This window comes from Typopeltis vanoorti, chromosome 2 (genome assembly GCF_054136105.1).
Source record: "Typopeltis vanoorti isolate ZY-2024b chromosome 2, IOZ_Tvanoo_1.0, whole genome shotgun sequence".
In the NCBI taxonomy this organism is placed as follows: domain Eukaryota; kingdom Metazoa; phylum Arthropoda; class Arachnida; order Uropygi; family Thelyphonidae; genus Typopeltis; species Typopeltis vanoorti.
In genome coordinates this window covers 84,626,252-84,646,943 of record NC_143550.1, presented here as the reverse complement: position 1 = coordinate 84,646,943, position 20,692 = coordinate 84,626,252, and the positions used below count along the sequence as shown (strand labels likewise).

General features: G+C 35.5%; 1 protein-coding gene across 1 annotated transcript in view; it reads left to right on the top strand.

The window, feature by feature from the left end:
• Nucleotides 1-20,692, top strand: part of LOC150109219 (uncharacterized) — a 672,102-nt gene that overhangs the window by 87,427 nt on the left and 563,983 nt on the right. Inside the window, exons 7-8 of the mRNA XM_090401856.1 lie at nt 2,698-2,735; nt 16,643-16,783. Coding sequence (XP_090257982.1) covers nt 2,698-2,735; nt 16,643-16,783 — 179 coding nt within the window. The remainder of the gene's footprint in view (nt 1-2,697; nt 2,736-16,642; nt 16,784-20,692) is intronic.

Sequence of the window (20,692 nt, the reverse complement as noted above, 5' to 3'; positions counted from 1 at the left end):
TAGCAGTTATTCATTTTAATTATTTTAAAGTATTACAATACACCAAGAGCAAAATAAATATGATAATGCATTAAGCTTCCCATAATTTGCTGGACTCCAAACCTTCCTTAAAAGCACTTATCATAGACCATACTGTGCCTTTTAAAAAAATAAAAACTTGTCATAGAACATAAGATATTTTCAAGTACCATATATATTGGTTCATAATGTGAAAGAAAAAATTGCTGAAACACGGAGACAAGCTTGGGAGATAGTTAAGGGGTATATCTAGGGAAGCTGTATATCTAACATAAGGAGGGTTAATTGAGTAGGGGTTAGATGGATTAATAATATCATTAAGCATGAGCTTCAGAAAAGAAAATGCTGTGGAGATTATATAAGGAGAAAGATGACCAGCAAACTCATGAACAGTACAAGGATCAGGCAAGAAAGGTGACCAGCAAACTCATGAACAGTACAAGGATCAGGCAAGAAAGGTGACCAGCATGGTAAGGAAGGCAATATCAGATTATGAAAAGAAACTAGCCAAGCAGGCTAAAGGAAATCCCAAAGAGTTCTTTTGCTACGTGGCAAGTAAGAGGAAGAATGACTATGGAAGAATAACCTTAATAAGTGCCGATGGTCACAGGATTACAGAAACAGATAAAATAGTTGAATTACTGAGTGACCATTTTGCAAGGGTATATCATACAGTGAAGTTAATGTTGTGACATATGTGACAGAAACTTATGTCAGAACAGAGGTAGATGAATAGGAGGTTCTTAGGATATTGCAGATTCTCATTGTAAATACAGCTGTGGGATTAGATGGGATGTTAGCTCACATTTCACAGAAATGTGCAAGGGAACTGTCAATGCCTCTGACTAGGCTTTTTATATTTTAGCTCTGTTAGATAGAATTCCAAGGGAGTGGAAAGAGGGCTAAATAATTCCCTTGCAAAAGGGAGATTCTAAGATGGCAGTAGGAAATTATAGAGTAATCAGTATCTCAGGAGTGGTAGTAAAAGTACTGGAAAAATTGGTCAAAAAGAGAATTCAAGAATGTGTAGATAAGAATATGGTACTTTATGAGGAGCAACATGGCTTTGTGAAGGGTTGGTCATGCCTTAATAATTTACTAACGTTTTATAATAGAGTTGACAGCTGAGTTGGATAGAGTGAATGGCTACACCTGATTCTACTGGATTTTGCAAAGACATTTGACTGAATACCACATGAAACTCTGTTATGCAAATTAGAACAAATTGGCATGGATATGACACTGGTTGTGTGAATGAGAGGATGGCTGCTGGATATCAAAAATTGATATACAAAGGAGCAGAATCCAGGTGAAAGCTGATGACTAGTGGTGTGCTGCAAGGTTCAGTGCTAGGACCACTACTGTTTAATTTATCATCTAATTCCTGCCATGTACTCTCAAGGGGTGTACATAAATAATATAGAAAATAACCTGAAATGAAATATTCAGTTGTTTGCTGATGATGCGAAATTGGGTAGAGTGATGGTAAATGAAGACAATGCAGAGGGTTTGCAGGATGATTTTAAATAAGCTATCAGTATGAGCAGTAGATAATGGGTATCAGTTTAATGTAGAGAAATGTAAAGGTATGTATTTTGGGATAAATTGATTACAAACTGTGTACCACATTGATGGAGCTGTACTCCAGGAAATAGGTGAAGCTAGGGATTTAGGGATGGTGCTAGACAGAAAGTTGAAGTTTTGAGAACATATTGCTAAGGTAGCCCATAATATTACTTGGCTATTGAAGAATGCACTAACAAATAGAGATATAGAAATTCTTATTCCTTTTTATAAGGTCCTCATATGTCCACATATGAGGCCCTTATAAAAGACCTGAGCACATATGTCCACATATGTGCTCAGGTCTGTTTTCTTGGGGATTGAGAGGTGCACAACCAAGATGGCAAGTGGTCTGTGAGGATTGATTGATTGGTTTGTGGACTGCAGAATTTGGTTGATAGGTGAAAGAGAAGGAATATGATAGAAACATTTAAGTTGTTTAAAGGTTTATGGGATTGATGCATGGGAAATATTTTAGCACTGGGCTAGAGGGGAAAAAATGAGATATCATCTCTGGAATTTGAGTAAAAGTATGGTTAGTAGGGATATGAGGACCAGATATTTCTCTTGGAGAATTTGAAATGAATAGAATGGGTTTGCCATGGTCAGTTGTTAGCGCTTTGTCTGCTAATGGGTTCGGGGAGATGTATGATAGATCTCGTGGATAGTTTGGGATAGTTCAGACTCCATTTGGGAGGTGCCTGTATAATAATAATAATAATAAAATCTTACTAGTCTTGAAATTCAGCAGTGGAAAACAACATCTAGCTCTTGCAGTAACAGGTAATAAGAGATCAAATATATCAGTGTAGTAGAAAAAACTAGAAGGATGAAAGGCTTACTTTCTTAGGGAAAGGGATTCGCTTTCCCCATTCCAAAATTGAAATATAGACACCACAATGCAATCCAAAATCATTTATCCAATCTTAATGCCATCATTTGTGTATTTCTTTTTAGCTTTACAAAGTAAACTAGTTATCAGTAATATTTGCTTTTCTTTAAGCATTGTTGCAGAATTTTATTTTATTACCAACTACACTTATTTATGTAAATTTTAAATTTACACTAAAAATGACTGTATGCTGTTATTAATTTTTTTTATTTCCCTCCCACCAGAACAAGATTACTAGTCTAGAAATGGAAATTCAACAGAGGTAAGGCATGATATTATTGATCTGAAAGACTTATTTATACTTGCACCTTTCTTTTTAATAAACAGATATAGTAAATAGTGCTTTCTCGAGATATAGTTGGGCAAGGGATAAAAATGAGATCTATAGAAAAACAAGTTTTTTTTAACTTTGCAGGGTGCTTTATAAGCATAGAAGTGATGCTTTATAGCTGAATATGCATTTTTAATTTTGCCAGTTGATAAAGTGGTCTTTCAGTGCCTTGTCTATACACCTTTTGGTCTCAGCAAAATGCATCCCGTGCAGATTAACTGCATCAACCTACTAACAGCAAAACAGGCTAATTTGATCTGTACAAAACTAGAAGAGTCTTGCACTATTAAAAGCCAGCCCTCTTGACCATTCCCTGGAAATCAAATGATTAACTGCAAAGACACTCAACTCAGGTTGAGTGTCCTTCCATTCTTCCTAACTCACTAAAGCATTATAAAAGAGGGATCTTTATAATGCTTATCCCTGCTTGTTATTGTGTTTCTTAATATGCTCATGCTGAGAAGTGTCATGGTGTGCATCAGGGGAGAATTCACTAAACCATATGTTATGGTTTGGTGAATTCATTTTACATCAAGCAAGGGCATTTATAGTTTTCAATATATATATATATATATATAGCATGCCAGTTTCAATTTTTTATTTTTGGTAGAATTTTACTTGTAAAATTCGGTATTTGTGAACTGTCTTAATGACATAGAAAATCTAAAAGTAATTGTATCATATATCAAGTTCTAGAAATTTTATTTGCTTTAGAAAATTTGTATTACATAAATTAGTCCTTGGATACAGAAATTCAAGGATTGCATTATGAACATGTATGACCACATATTTTCTGCCAATAAAAATTTGAAATAGGTTGCTGGGATGTTGTATTTAGTTAGATACTGTATTTACCATTACAATAAAATCTCTACTTTGTTTGCTTGCATATATTCGTTATAGTGTGGAAGGGTAGATGTTTCATTACTGTACAGGGTAATTTTCATTCCATTTGTCTCTAATTACACTGATTGCTTTAATTGTTTTACTCTAAATATTATAGCTTTGTCTCTATATTGTGTTTAATGACAATAAAACTTGACTATATTTCACTTGCATCTATACAGTATGATTGATGTTCATGGAGAAGGGAATGTGTTTTATATAATGAGTAAAAAATATGTGTATTCCTGTGAATAAAAACAAATCCCTCTGTTTAACTTTACAGTAAACTGGTGCTTACTTCATATAAATCAAAATGTTAGCATATACAGGATTTATTAATATGTAAGAAAAAAAAGGTGTGTATGGATCATAACAGACATCATTGAATAAAAGAAAATTCTTCATAGAAAAAAAAAATTGCAAAATATAACTTAAAAGAAAGAAAAAGAAATATATATTGCAAGTATAACAAATTGTATAGTGATTTGCTTGCTATGCACTCCATGAAGCACATGTAATTTATGCCATGCTTAGATGATTCATATATGGCATTCAGTTCAATATATACAAGTTCTAGTTATTTCTGTTTCACAAACAGATCTTTTTCCTTTTCCTTTTTTTATAGGAAAAGTGTAAAACAAAGTTTGCACACAAAATATCTTTATGGGTAGGCTACTTGTGTATAATGGCTGATAACTTTCTGTCAATTGTCTTGATATTCCATATTGTAATAGGTTTCATGGTATAAAAAGAACACAGATGGTTAAGAAAATAACTAATTATTAACTTAAAAGCTAATATTTCGCTGGTATTATATCCAGCATCTTCAGAGCACACAACACAAAGTTTGTTACAAAGGCAAGACAACCACAATCCAGTGTAACAGTGGGGATAGTATAAGTGATTGCAGCATGCAACACAAGACTAAAGTCCTAATATGGTGCCATCTAGGTTTAAAAAAAAAAAAAAATTCTAAGTTTTGAATAGTAGTCCAAATGATAAAAAATAAAAGTAATAAATATTAATTTGGTCTTAGGATGACTGTCTCCCAAATCTTTGGTAGATTTATACAGCCATACTTGTTAAGGTTTGGAGTATGTTTCAAGGCTTCTGTTGATTCCAGGAACAACCTCTCTGACTTGTAGAAGCTTCTGTGTATTACTTTTGTTTCTTTCCAATTGATCCTGTGTGCAGGGGTATCCAAAGCATAGTCTGCCAGACCCGACTTACCATAGCGAAAGTGTCTGATATATTTTTTGTGTTCACTGAGGCGGATGTCCACATTTCTTCCTGTCTGTCCATAGTAGGCTTGATGGCAAGAACAGGGCACTTCATAGACACCTGGATGTGATAAAGGAGTGCATCTGTCCTTAGGTGAACAGATGAGAGTTGCTAATTTTATATAAGGTTTAAATACTGTGCATAGTTGGTGTTTGTTAAGCACCCTAGATATCTTTTCAGATATGCCTTTAATGTATGGGATGGTGATGGTTTTGTTGTAGTCTTCTGTGGTAGATAGAGGGGATTTATGGGTAGCATTTAGTATGTTATCTATTTTACGCGGATTATAACCATTGTTTAAGAAAGTTTGACGTAGGTGAGAAAGTTCAGCAGTGAGAGCAATGTCATTGGAACAGATTGCTCTAGCTCTATGGGTTAGTGTTTTTAAGATACCATATTGTTGAGAAGGGTGATGGTGTGATTGTTTGTGTAAGTATCTCCCTGTATGTGTGGGTTTTCTGTAAACAGAAAATGATAAGGAACCTTCTGGAAGACGTGTGATCAGTGTGTCCAAGAAAGGTAGGCAGTCATTGGTTTCTAGTTCCATTGTAAAGTGGATTTTAGGATGCTGGCTGGACACATTTAATACATTTTTAGATGCACTAAAAATGTATTCAATGTGTCTGGGCCATGTGGCCAAATGGCAAACACATCGTCAACATAGCGTAGCCAGAGACTAGGTTTGAGAGTAGCTCTGTTGTTAGCTAATTTTTCCAGATGTTCTATGTAGAAGTTGGCTAAGGGGGGAGAAAGAGGTGAACCCATAGCTGTCCCATCTAACTGTTTGTATATTTTCCCTTTCCATGTAAAATAACCTGCCTGTACTATGAATTTAAATAGCTGGAATATATCTGGGGGAAATTGTGAATTTAGTAAGTTAAGTGTTTCAATCAGTGGTACATTAGTGAATAATGAGGTGATATCAAAACTCACCATTAGGTCTGAACTATTTAAGGTGTGGTTTTCTAAAATACTTTTTAGGTGGGTAGAATTTTTAACAAAAGAGGGAGAATTGTTTGTGTAAGTAGTTAGTAATTTTGCTAAATGTTTGGCTAGTTTATATGTAGGACTGTTTATACTATCCACAATAGGACGCAAAGGTGTACCTTGTTTGTGTATTTTAGGAGCACCATATATTCTGGGTGCTTTAACGTGTATGGGTTTAAGTTTTTTGACAATTTCTTTAGGCCAGGAAGTGATTTTGTTCAGTAACTTGCACACCTTATTCTTTTGTGAGTTGGTGGGATCTCGATCTATGATTTGATATGTATACCGGTCTTGGAGCAGTGCATGCATTTTGCTTTCATATTCTGTTGTATCCATAACTACAGTGGCATTTCCTTTGTCTGATTTGGTTATTGTAATGTGGTTATTATTGCGTAGTTCTTTTAGAGCTATTATTTCTTTATGCGGGATATTATTTTTTGGGAGGCTTAGAATGGATAAGGATATTGGCCACGTCTAACCTAATATTATTGGCTATGGCTGGAGGCAAGTCGTGAATCCCACGTTCAACGGAATCCATTATTTTGGTTTTAGGCACATCTTTTGGAGTAACGGCAAAATTGTGTCCAAGACTTAATGCACTCGTGGCCTCTTTGGATAAGGTTGTCGATGATAGGTTCACAACGACGCCATCTTGATGAAAATGCGGCCGCTGTGTAACATTGCATTGCTGAAGGATTTCAAATTTTTTCTGGTGTCGGTTTTTAACTTTAGCAAATTCTTTATTGGCTGTAGAGTCGGAGATTCTATCCAAAATGTCCCATAGCTGCGGGTTCAAAATGTCAGATAATGTATCACGAAGGACACTGATCGAGGAATTTATTTTTGAAAGTTCTCGGCGAGTAGCGTATACCTGTTCCCGTAATTGTGCTAAACTCGCTCTTTTATAAATACATTGGGCTTTGGCCAAGTGAAACTTGTTCCTAATTTTTATACAGTTTGGTATCAAATTGGTATCTCGGCACCTTTTTAAGAAGGCTAACCTGTTTAGTTGCCGTGCCAATTTTACTTTCCACTTACCATATTGTCGTGCCTTACGTACGATGTTATCTCCGTGAAGAATATTTATACGCATGGATAGGTTTATGTGTTCGTCAGACATGTTGTAATTGGTTTCACGGTATAATTTTATTTTTTTTAATCATTTGGACTACTATTTCAAAACTTTGAATTTTTTTTTTTTTTTTTTTTTTTTTTTTTTTTTTTTTTTTACCTAGATGGCGCCATATTAGGACTTTAGTCTTGTGTTGCACGCTGCAATCACTTATACTATCCCCACTGTTACACCGGATTGTGGTTGTCTTGCCTTTATAACAAAGTTTGTGTTGTGTTCTCTGAAGATGCTGGATATAATACCAGCGAAATATTAGTTTTTAAGTTAATAAATAGCTATCTGTGTTCTTTTATACCGTGAAACCTATTACAACATGTCTGATGAACATATAAGTTTATCCACGTATATTGATATTCCATAATCCCCTCTTCCCCTTTTCCCAAAAGGTCAAGTATAGCACAAGAAGATTTGTTCTTGGTCTGGCAATAAATATTAACATTCAAGTGATCATTTGAGCTATTTTGCATAACTTTTTATGTCCTTTGAACTTAAACTCCCTGTCCACCATTAGCAGCAACCCCTACCTTCTCATTAGTTTTCTGCAGTGCAATCCTCTCAATAGAATACATAGTTTGCATTCTCTTCAGATTAAAGTGCATAATCTTACATTTTTCCACATTAAGTTGGCAACCATTATCCTTTGTTAACACTATCACTCTATTCATATTAAAGAGATCCTGCAGAATCTCTTTAATCTTTATTAAATATTGCTCTCCCTGGTTTTGCATCTACAAACAACTGGATGTTTTCACTCAAATTATTCCTATTATCATTAATGTATAAAACAAAACGTACATGTCCAAATACAGAGCCATGAGGAACACCTCTGGTCACCTGCTTTCTCTTTGATTTCTAGACCACTCCATCAGTGGTCTAGAACTCAATGATGGACATATATACTGATGTCCATCAGTTACCTTCTTATCTATTTCCATTCCCATCATTTCCTCCATCTAACTTAATTGTTACTAACTTTATTGTAAAAACTGAGTAAATTAACTAAGACAAGATCTCCCTTTTACAGTGCCATGCTGTCTCCCATAGAGTATAACGTTCCTATCAACCCATTCCAGAATTTTCCCTTAACCAACTTTTCCAGTACCTTAACTCACTATCTCTGGGAATTGGTCTATAATTTGATACCTCTATCTTGGAGCCTCCATTATGTTATGAAACTGTTTTTGTCCCCTTTCCACTCTCCTGGACACCATTAATGCTGAAACATAAATTTGCCAGCTTTGTTAGGGATACTAGCATTTTCTAGCTCTTGCTGGTAACACATAGGCTAATATCTCTTCCATTCCTCTGGTTGAGAACAGGATAAATGAAATGGAGGCAGTTAAGATGTTGAGATTTCTTAACATCTTAACTGCCTCCATTTCATTTATCCTGTTTTCAAATCAATTACTCTCATATCAGTCACTCCATTATTTCTGCCTAGATGATACACAGTAGCAAAGTAATCCCATAGTAATTCTATTTCTTCTATTTCTCTCATCTTCCTACTGTCAGTGTACAGGTTGCAAAAGAACTCTTTGTGATTTCCTTTTATACCTAGTATGCCAAAAGGATTTACAGTATCCCTTTTGGTGTGCTTGATTAATTTACTGTCATAATCTGATTTTGCCTTCCTTACCTTCACTGTTCTTTGTGCTGCTTGCGAAAGGGGGGGGGGGAACTGCTTGATATGAAATGCAATCTCATATCCATCCGATTCCAAAAAAGGGCGATAAAAGTCTACTGTCAAACTACCAACCATAATATTTATTCTTTTCTCTCCTAATGTCGTGATTTATGATCTTAATCCTGACTTATTCCCTCATATAATTTCCTTAGCCTAATTTCAATAAAAGTTCTTTGCTCAATGCGTCAAGTTAATATACTATTAATCCTATGCAGTCTCAATATTTAATCGGGGCCGTTAAACTTTCTTAAGAGTAGTGCACGTGGATTGAAGACAAAGGGATTGCCATTGGATAGCCAATTCCTTTGTTTTGGTGCTGGTGCTAGTTCCTTTTTCAGATTCAGAAAAAATTTCTATTATACTACACCACCCTAAATCCTAAACTATTGAACAATGCAAAATCAAGGAACTAGAACTCAGTTTAGAACACTGTCTAATATCTCTTAAGCACTGTTGTTAAACTCTAAATCCATCAAATAACTAAAATTCATTTCACAGTCGTAGCCTCCCTTGCATTTTACCTCCTGCCTTGGTTCTAACTTAATGAGCAGTGCAATAGAAAGGAAATCAGGCAAGTCATCAATTAATACTAAAGAAAAACATTTAATTACAAAATCAGACAATTTACACTTTATGAACAAACTCTGACATAGAATTGCACTAAACGTTAGGGAATGAGTATACTCGACTAAAATTTCTAATTCTCCCGTAATATGTTACAACATTATTTCAATTAGGAAAGTCTATCAAAGGTCAATTATCCATTTTACACATAACAATGCTAAAGGTCATTCATTTATCATGACAGAGTTATCTCAACGAGCTTCCACATAATTTCTCCATCCAAAACTTAAAGTTCCTCTACTTCCTGTAGCATAATCTCTAAAGTCCTTTCATTAATCGAAACCGAAACATTATAAACCTAAAGTCCTTTTTACAATTACAGGTTGTTCCCCTCAATACAATTATATAATAGATCATATTCTACATTACCAAAGGCTGGGGAATTATTCGACCTTCACATACATCTCGACAGAACTTTGTTTCCTTGATTCTTCTCTTAATTGATTTCATCTGCACTATCAAACTAGACACATCTCTGCCAAAAGGTAAATCTGGCTGACCGCTCTCAGGTCGACTTTCTCAGCCTTACGTATTGATCTCCGTGGTGATCGGGAGCTCCGATCTGCTGGGCTACTAGTTGACCGGCCAACTTGCCATAGACACTTCAGCATGCTCCCACAACCTCTATCTTGATGACCACTCCAATTCAGGGGGAAGAGAGAAAAAAGGCCACAAACTAGCGCCACTACGCTTTTTAAATCACGCTCCCAATGTTTCCTCCCTACGTCATCCTGCTCTCTCCCTTTTCCCACGACACCTTACTTTTTCCAGCACCTAGCACCACACTCTCCCCTAGCATGCTTTACGAAGGGAACCTGTGTCTGCATCCTACTTGGTGCACATGTTTAGTTTCAGGCCATCACTATCTAATCCGATTATCTTTCTCCCAGCAGTACACAAGTATTTGCACAAAATTCGCAAAGTTTAAACATTAGAAAATTTACAATAATTATTTAGAACATGATGCATAGACAAGTTTTACTTAAATTACTAATGTTGCTTATAAATTACAATTAGCTTTATTTCTTCTGATATATCAATATTGGCCTTGGGAATGTTATTGCATGTTAAATCTGAATGAAACATAAATGGAATTAATTTCAGTTTCATTCAGATTTTAACAACCAATTGCCAGGTCCTCTCCAAAATAATAGAGAAAGTCATCAATAACCAACTCCTCCACTGCTTAAAGGTCCACCAATTAATCAGCAACCACCATTCAAGATGGTGGTCACCGATTCATGACCTCATAGTTTACATTGTGTTGTCGCACTCAACATTTCCAAAACTTCTGACCATGTATGACATTGAGGCCTACTAAGCAAATTGCCATCCTCTGTAGCTTCACCACCAATGCTGGAATGCCTAAAGTATCTTTTCTGTCATCTACTCTCTTTCTACTGTACATAAATGACCTACTCACAATAATCACTAATCCTATCCACAGCTTTGCATATGATAATACTCTTCACTCATACTATTCATTTGACAAACATGCAGTACTCTGAGATCTCAGGCTACGAGATCATCTACAACCTCTTTTCAGGTTATCTTGGAAGTAAAGAAATATACTACAGGCCGTACTGCTTCCGAAGGTAACGGGATATTAGTTCGCTGTTACTATGGCAACAGTGAAGCACGTCACGTTTGTAACTAAGCACGTATGTAAAAAATCCCCTAAAAGCCATCATTGTGTGAATCACACCATTCTATGTATAACATTACTTTATGATTGCTAATGTGAAATTGCACAGCCAAGATGACTCTATATGACTGTGTGCCTTTGGATTTTCTGGAATTAACTGATAGGCTGTAACGAAGTAGATGCCATATAGTTTATTATAAACTGGCTTAAGATAAGCAGTGATTATTTACGTTATGAAGTGAACATCACTTGTCACAATGCACATTTCCGAACATGACATATTTTGTTACAATACTATAGACATAAACACTCTTATCCCTGCATTAATTTACTGAGGAAGCTCCTCAACACCACTCAGGCTGTAGGTAATATCATCAGATTGTGCATCTTCACTAAATAAAAATTCAGAGCTGTTATCTACTGTGAAACACACGTTTTTCATCAAATCTATCATTCGATCAAGAGCCCAGAATTTTTTGTTTTGTTTGCCAATACTGTCAATGCAAAATTTTTGAAACTGACTCTTGACATTTGCCAACAAGTTCAATAGTTCTGTTTTCACCATATCAGAAGTAAAACCGATTCCTTTTTCCTTCAGCCACTTCTGAATGTCCTTTTTGCATGTAGCCTGAGATGGCACATTTTCTAGTTGAATAGAATGGTAAGGTGCATTGTCCATTACAATAACGCTGTTTAGGCTCAATATTTGGCAAAAACATGTTTGTGAACCAATGTTCACAGTGCCTCCTTCTGATTTCTGTGCTTGTAAAATTTCAAGAGCCCCTGGTACAAATCCGTCTTCACTGCCAGCGTACGTTATGATTATACTAGACCCCTTTCCATTCGGTGCTTTCAGGCCTGTCGTTAAGCCCAACAAAATTGCTTGACGAGCACTTTTTACTGTTGTATCCTGCAGAACTTTAGTACAGGTAAGACCAGGTTTCGCCTGTATAATAAATTTTTCGTCTCTTATGACAATATTTCCTGATAGAACTGAAATACTGGCAATGCTATAAAATTATATATCTTCCCTTTCAAGTAATGCCAATGATTGCTTTCTTGTGGCATAAACAAAAAACCAAGGTCCTTTAACAACCAGTAAGTTGTTGTTAATGAAATGTGAGGGAGATCTTCATCATTGTTTACAGCAGTCATTACCTTATATATCAGAAGAAATCGTGCACTTTCTGACAAATTGCTGATAGCACAAAGTCATCGTATTTCCCCGATCTTGTGCATAGTCTTATAGTGCTAGGCCTCTTCTTCCCCGGTGTACGCAATTGTCCCGTCATAGTCATTGTGCCTCCTATACTGATGGCAGTATACCCTTCTTCATGGGTATACTGCTATCTTGCTTACACTTGTCAGTTACACTGTTTGCTTCATGATATTGCCCACTGTTTCATCAGGATTTCTTGTCCATAAACCAGTGTAAACATTTAGTATGATGCACTTTTCAGAGATTCTCAGAGGGTTGCCTTTCGAATGTGTTACTAATTTAGGACTACCGTGAGTGAGAATACAAGAACAAGCACTACCAGTCATCTCTGCCATGTTTAGGGTAAAGTCGTTGGTCATCGGAGACCACGTGATAGATAATTGCATTTTCCAAAAATAAGTTCCCTGTAACAATTTAATAGTATAAAACATACAATTTTAGCATTGGCAAGTAAGGAAGTAGTAAAATAATTATATACAAAGTATCACGCGATGTGATAATGTAAAAAAATTTCAGGAACTATTTTATGCATCATAAGTCTATAGTATGAATGGTAAGAAAAGCTGGAAATGTAGCTTATTTTGCTACTTCCAAGATAACCTGAAAAAGAGTGTAGTGCCTTAAACATTAATTTACATACTGTTCTTCAGTAGGGGAGCACAGACAACCTTGTCATGTTCAATACCAATAAAAATACAGTCTTGCCTTTACTCATCCAAAAGAGATTCCAGCTTACTTACCCCTACCCATAGTAATGCATAAGACAAGATCAGATATCATTGCTTGGAGTAACATTTATCTCCAGTTCCTGACATAAATATCACATCAACAGCCTCTTCAGTATCCAAGAAATTTGACATTCTCTTTCATTCAAGAGCCCATTTTACACCCAGCTAATTCTTAACTATATATAAATCCCAAATCTGCACATGTTTAGAATACTGCTCACATGTTTTGGGTGGTGCACCTAAAACTTTCCTTAAAATCTTTGACACCTTCCAGAGGTGAGCAATTAGTAGGCTCATAGATGATCCCTCTTGTAAATGATTCACTTCAGCCTCTATCTCACAGGCATTGATACATACTATTGATATATTATAGAGGAATGCTCTCTTGATATCAATAGTAGAGATTAAAAAAAAGCCATCAAAATCTGAAAAGTGGAAATACAACTAGAGTAGATAATACTTAATCAGAAATTCTCAAAATATGGAAATATAAAAGGTTTACATTGGCTGCACTGCATAATTCAAAATGCCTCATAAGTGTTGAATTCTAGATGATTGGAGTAGAGCTTTTATAATACCCATCTTTAAAAAAAAAAAAAAGGGAATAGAACAATGTGAGAATTACAAAGGGATTTCCTTATTGATATTCCAGGTAAGATTTATGCAAACTTACTTGTATAGGCTAAGCAGAAAATGTGGAAGGAGAAACAGAAAAGAACAAGAAAGCTAGGTTCAGGCTAAATAAGAGTTGTAAGGATCAGATTTTTACTTTAAGACAAATAGTCGAGAAACCATAGGAATTGAACAAGGATCTGTATATCAGTTCTGTAGATTTAGAAAAGGCAATATTACATAATGCCAATACATACTGTGCAATACATAGTCTACATTTAATGCTCAATATGTAGTGTCTTGACAGTATGTAATGTTTTATGTCAGCAGTTAGAATTAAAGAAGGTACAAGAAGATAGTTTATGTAAAATCAGGTGTGAGATAAGGATGTGTACTATCTCCACTATTATTTATGTGCTTTATGGATTACATTATTAAGGATGGAACAATATATTGTTCTATCAACTAAGTTTCACTGATGCTTCTAATTTTGGACCAATTTCAGCATCCAGTACCAAAAAATCCTCATCCTTCGATGCTCCTGATATTAGTATGCATACATTACAATATTCCTTTAACCAAAAAGTACCTTTCCTTTTTTTAATGAATGTCTCATGAAGCCCTAAAAACTGCATTCAGAATCTTTGATCAGTTTCATTTTCACAAGGATACCTTGTGAAAATGAAACATATGAAACAGTTAGTCAGATTCAGATGGTTGCTTAAAACTTCCCAAAGTATGAGAGGCATTAATTCATTGAGATCCCTGTTTTCAACTGAGGCCTTCAACAGGTGGCCAAAGAAGGCATGCCACCTAGTTAGGACTCTAGTCTTTCATCCATAGGTTTCAGTTAGTTTTGAGTTGTTGCATGAGATGAAATATTGGAGAATTATATACTGTTTTTACTCCTTCCCAGTGCCAATTTACTCCATTATGCTTCCAACACAAGTAAACTTGAATGCATGGAAACAGGGGCACACTGATCCTTTTCTATATTTAATATTTTTATTTCATAACAAATAAAACACAGATAACTATATGTGGAAAAGTGAATGTGTTTATTCTATTTATAAACTGTTTATAGCTGTTAGATGAAAAAGATCCTTGCATGTGATTTTGAAGATGTGTTTTGAAAAATAGCTGTTGCCTGATATGGTCGATAGCTGTATAACATTTTATTTTGTGCAGAATCATACAAGAGTTACTCTTGACTTGCTTTAGCTAGCATCCATTAAATCCTTTTTTTATATATATATAACTCCTATACATCAGTCACCCAGTCCTATAGCAAATAAATGCCATTTGTGGGCTAAGTCCTTGACTTGACTAATAATGATCTTTACTGTAAGTGGATATTTGAGAAATTGTAAAAGGTATTGCAGTCACCTCACCTCTAGCAAATGCTGTTATAGCACACTCAGTAATAAATACAGGTAATCCTCGTATAATGCAGTACTTATACAATGCGGTTTTGATATAACGTGGTCTACAAATTGTAGTAACCCTTGTTCAATGTGGTACTTATACAATGCGGTTTCGATATAACGTGGTCTACAAATTGTAGTAACCCTTGTTCAATGTGGTACTTATACAATGCGGTTTCGATATAACGTGGTCTACAAATTGTAGTAACCCTTGTTCAATGTGGTACTTATACAATGCGGTTTCGATATAACATGGTCTGCAAATTGTAGTAACCCTTTATCTTTTCATACATTTTTCGCTGCACAACTTAAAAATCAAATTTTATCTTTATTAAATTTGCGTCTGCCCGTATCGCACATGTAGTTGTAAAGTAGCGAATTTATATTAGGGGAAATACCCTTTAGCATGCATGTACGTCAATTGTTTACTGTATAAAGTATTTATTGTTGAAAATTGACTTCGTTTTCTGCCAGGAAAGCACACTAAAAATCACAAGTGTTAATCTCAAGCTGAGCACTTTATTTTCTGATGAGTTACATACAATATGTAATGCTTTTTTTTTTGTGTAAAAAAATTATTTTTATAGTAATGGCCACTTAGAGGGCTTTTACGATGTGGTTGAAAATGAAATTAGTAAATTAATTGATGGGGAAATAGATTTAAATGAGTAGTAACTGGTAGAATTAATAGATGACATTGAAATAAGGAGAGTTCTGCAGAAGATTCTGATTGTGATGAAATTAAAGAATCCATTAAAGAATTCAGTTTAAAGAAATTACAGAAGGATTGGACTTAGCAAGAAAGTTAGGAAAGTATTTTACGGATAATAATCTCTCAATGGAGTATTCCGGAAAATTCACAAAACAATTGGATAGTTGTTTAACTCCGTATTATGAACTTTATAAAAAAAAAAAATTGCATCATAGTGGTAAGCAAGGTCTTATTACTGACTTCTTCATAACTAAACCAGTCGAAGTAGGCAGTGAGAAATATACAAATGATGTTCAAGAGATTTCAAGTGATGACGGCGTCCGGCCAATCTTAAATAAAGAACACCTACGGAATGCTAGTTTTGAAGACAGTGATGACAATTAAAGTATGCGCTTTATTTTGCCTAAAACATTTGTGCATTATGTGCAGTGAAGTTTATGTACAATTTTTAATTTTATAAATTTATATCATGTATTTGTTTCATAGTTTATATGTTTTCTTAACTTACATGAATTACCTGAATTAAATAAACATATATTTTCGTTTGGTATGTCATTGACTATATAATTAAAAAAAAAAAAAAACGATTTCGGAACCTAACCCTACTTTTTCTGTTATCTGAGTCTCACATAATGCGATTTATATAACGCGGCATTTCTATGGAACCTAGCATCCGCATTATACGAGGGTTACCTGTACTGGAAAGTCTTCTGCCTGCCCTCATTAGTTATATGTTCTTTTAAAAGATATATACTATAGTAACTTTCTTCTGCAAAGTCTGTTCCTTTGATGTCTAGATTCACTTCGGTGAGATATAACTGTGTCATTTTTCTTTTTAAGGTTTCACTGCATATTCCAAGTTCATATATTTTTAATTAATTCAGTCTAAACCAAACCTTTTTCAGACCTGAAGCCGATGATGTTGTAGTTCTTCGCCAAGAACTAGTTTCAGTGCAGAAGATGATGGACCAATTAGCTTTAGAAAAGGAAGATGAGAAGGAAGCTCTTCAGAAAGACTATTCTTTGCTCCAAGAAAAATATTTTCTGTAAGTTACGAATTTCAATTGTAAAACTTATATGTGGAATTTTCTTGTATAATGATGCATGGATTATCCATAAACTGTACTTAGTCTAGCCATAAATACTGTTACAACTTGAACAGCACATAAATCTTTATCAGTAAATCATTTGCAGCTTTCAACACATACAAACCACATGTATAATGTGCATATAACAGCACTCAAGGTTTGAAATGCCTTCATGCATGCCCAAACTCCGTGAGGCTACATATCGATGCACAACATCCAATGGAAACACTACCATTACTTGTTCCAAATCCACCTTTAGGCTGGCAATCTTGAAAGCTACTCTCAAGCTCTGACCACAATTTGAAATCCAACAGATTCAGATCAGGACTTCAAGATTGCCAATCAGATAGTGATATATGGTCAGACACATTCACCACCAGTTACTGTTGTGTGGTCCTCAGCTTGTGTGCACAGGCCCAGTCCTTTTGGAAGGTACACTGTCTACCATGAAACAAAATGTTGGTCAGAAGGCATGCTTCAGGTTCCAGTACAGTGTCTTGATACACTTAGGCAGAGATTTTGACTCCTTTCTCATAGAAATGCAACTTGGATATCCCCCTGATATGTCATCCCCCACCAAATTATCACTGACAATGGGTGATGACCTCTCTAAATGCTGGGTGCTATGGCATATGCTGTGTGACCATCCGGGCATACAAACTGATCATTTTGGTGGGTAAATTGCTCTTTACTGGTGAAAATATTCTCATCTGTGATGAGGATATCTCTGTTTCTGTTGTTCACGTATTGCCAGAGAAGTGCCTTTGATTTTATCGCCCTTTGCTATATAAGTTGTGGTGTTAGGAAGTGTCCAGTAGAATGATGATAGGCTCTCGCCCTCATGTCATCAGTTAGTACATGTGACATCGTTCTCGTTGAACCATTCATCTCTTACAAAATCACTTTCTGCATTCTCAGAGGATTACACCAGAGGTGTGCATTCATAGCTCTCACAAGCTGTTGCTTGCTAACGCAGCATGGTCGACCTGTTCTTTGGCCTCAGATACATCTTCTGTATCATTATAATGGTCAATAGTCTGATACACAAACATCCTACTAATCCCAAGTGTTTTTAGCATGTTCAAAATAACAGGTGGCTACATTCCAACCTTGCAAAGTGCTGTTACAGCTACACAGTTCTCATAATTTTCCCACTGCATCTTAACCCTTACAGACAACTCTTTCTCTACTGATAAGCAAACGAATGTTGACTGTGCACAGTGCCACTAATGGAACAGGGCTTATTCAGTTCTGTGAGCAGTGCAGGGGTGTGTGTGGAAGTTGTGACAGCATTTATGGCAAGACTGTGCAGAATCACACGTATACCACAGCAAAATTTAAATTTATTATGCAGATATTTTGTTGTATGTATCATCTGTGCAAACAGTGAACAACAATAAGAAATTTGAATAAAGAAATAATAGAGTGCATGCCATGAAATTCCTCTATGTATAGAGTTGTATACACGGAAGAGAAGAATATAGCCATATTCCTTCTCCATTTTGGCATGCACATCCCATTACATTGCCTCAACAATCACATGGAGTGACTTAGGAAACTTTGCAACTGAATCCACTCGCTCAGTCTGTTTTGTATGTTTGGAAAATGCTTATTCGGGAAAGATTCATTTTGTTGGCATAATTTGATGGGATATTTTTTATACAAGGTGAGGTATCATTGTGGTATCTAAAGAATGTATATATTTGGGTATGTTGTCCAATTACCTATACTTCTGCAAATAAGAATAATCAATCCTAGAATCCAGAGTCAGGACACCACACATTAAGTGTTTGGACATTTATGTTCTTCTTCTTATTATTATTTTATTCCTTAGCTGTTGCCTAGATGGGACTGCTCCCCCCCCCCTCCAAACCCAATACACTGCTGTGGGTGCTGCTGGACTACTTGTCCATTGGTTTTTTGTCTAGTTTTACAGCCCCTTGGCAGGGGGAAAACTACAGCTAATAGTAGAAGTTGGAGGGTCGCAGATGTCCTTTCCACAGAGAGTTGAAAGGACAATCACAAAGATCCACACCCTTGGCAGGATTTGAACCCGTGGCCTCTTGGCTCGAGAGCAGATACACTAACTACTTGCAACAAGGCTGACTGCTATTACATTACAACATATTGATGTTCACGTCCATAATTTTAGTACTGTGTGACATTACCAGAAATGGGGAAAAAAGAGCCTCATTAGAGAAGGAAGTATCATAGTCTTGGAATCAGAACATATCATTAATTAAATTTTTGAAATTTGTGTTCTGAACTTTTGTGTTATGCTATGGTATGTTGGTTTTTTTTACTTCTGCAAATTTACCTTTAGCCATCTGTTTCTAATAAAACTAAAACTGTGATTATTATAAATTAAGAAATTATTTTGACATAAAATATTGTATCAGCCTGTAAAAGAAATATTAATATTTCTGTTTAGGATGTCTGTTAATCAACGAAACAAGACAATGCTAAGGTATATTGTGCTGCTACTACTTGAGGCTCTTTAGTGCAACTTCTGGGTCTCAAAAGCAGTGAGAGTGATCTAAGCTTTTAGCCTTTTCCTCAAGCTAAGAGGATTATTATCTATTGTTTCTAAAATGTTACTTATTTCAGAAATGGCAACCAGCAGCAATATAAAAATTATTTATATTTATGCCACAAAAAAAGAAATTCCAAGTAGTTATTTGAAATTTTTAAAGAGAAAAAAAACTACAACTGAAATTTTTTTTTGTGGCATAAATATAAATATTTTTTATATGAGGAAAATATTACACCATGTATTTGTGAAACTTAATAATTTCAGAAAACAGCTCATTGTAGACAAAGAAATAGTTCAGTATTAGAAGTATCTGCTTTGAAAAGAAGTGAGAATATTATTGACTTATTTCTTTTGTCAAATCAACTGTCTGTGAAAACTTTCAGACCAGTAGAAAATTAGATTGTGCAGTTATTTTTTATTTGACGGCTTGGTTGGCTGAGTGATTAGCATATTCGCTCTCCAGCCAAAAGGCTTCAGGTTCAAATCCTACCATGGGCACGGATGTTTTTGATTGTCTGTGAAAATACTAGTGGTGGTGGGCAGTAGATGGCATTGGTATAGATGATGCAGTTTGATATAGTTATTCTTGTAGAAAGTCTTATACGTTGGTAACACAACGTATAAGCCTTAAATTATTTAAGGAATTTATAACATATACTGGAATATTAATTAAAAGAAACTTTAATAAATACTTCCTCTATTTCGGCAATGTCACATTGCCATCTTCAGTGGGAACATATAACTATGACACATGCACGCAGGCACTATAAAAAGCAAATGAGGCAGAAGAGAGAGAAACTATTGTTGTTCCTAGAGTCCTAATGGTGCCGCCTAGTGGACTATATTGTTGTCTTGGCTGTTGGGCTGATGTTCTCATGATGCAAGCTTCCCAAATTTGGGGCAGTCTCATGCACCCAAATTTATTGAGGTGTGGATAGTTTTTTAGAGCTGAGGCTGATTCTATGAACAATCTTTCATATTTAAACTTGCTGCAGTGTATTAAAGTGGCTTTCTTCCACCTATGAGGCTGGTATCCAGAGCATGGTCTGCAAGCCCAGAGTAGCTGAACTGGTGAAACCGGATGTAGTCTTTATGTTCGTGAAATCCTGACTTTGCTGTCCTGCCTGTATAGCCAAAGTAGGACACTTGACAGCTTCAAGGGACCTGGTATATCCCAGGTAGGTTTAGGGAAAGTGGTTGGTCTTTGGTGGAGTGGATAAGGGATGCCAATTTTTTATATGGTTTGTAACAAGAAGTTAGGTCATATTTTTTTAGGATTTTGGTTATTTTTTCCGAGGTGCCCTGGATATAGGGAATGGTGATGGATTTAGTAT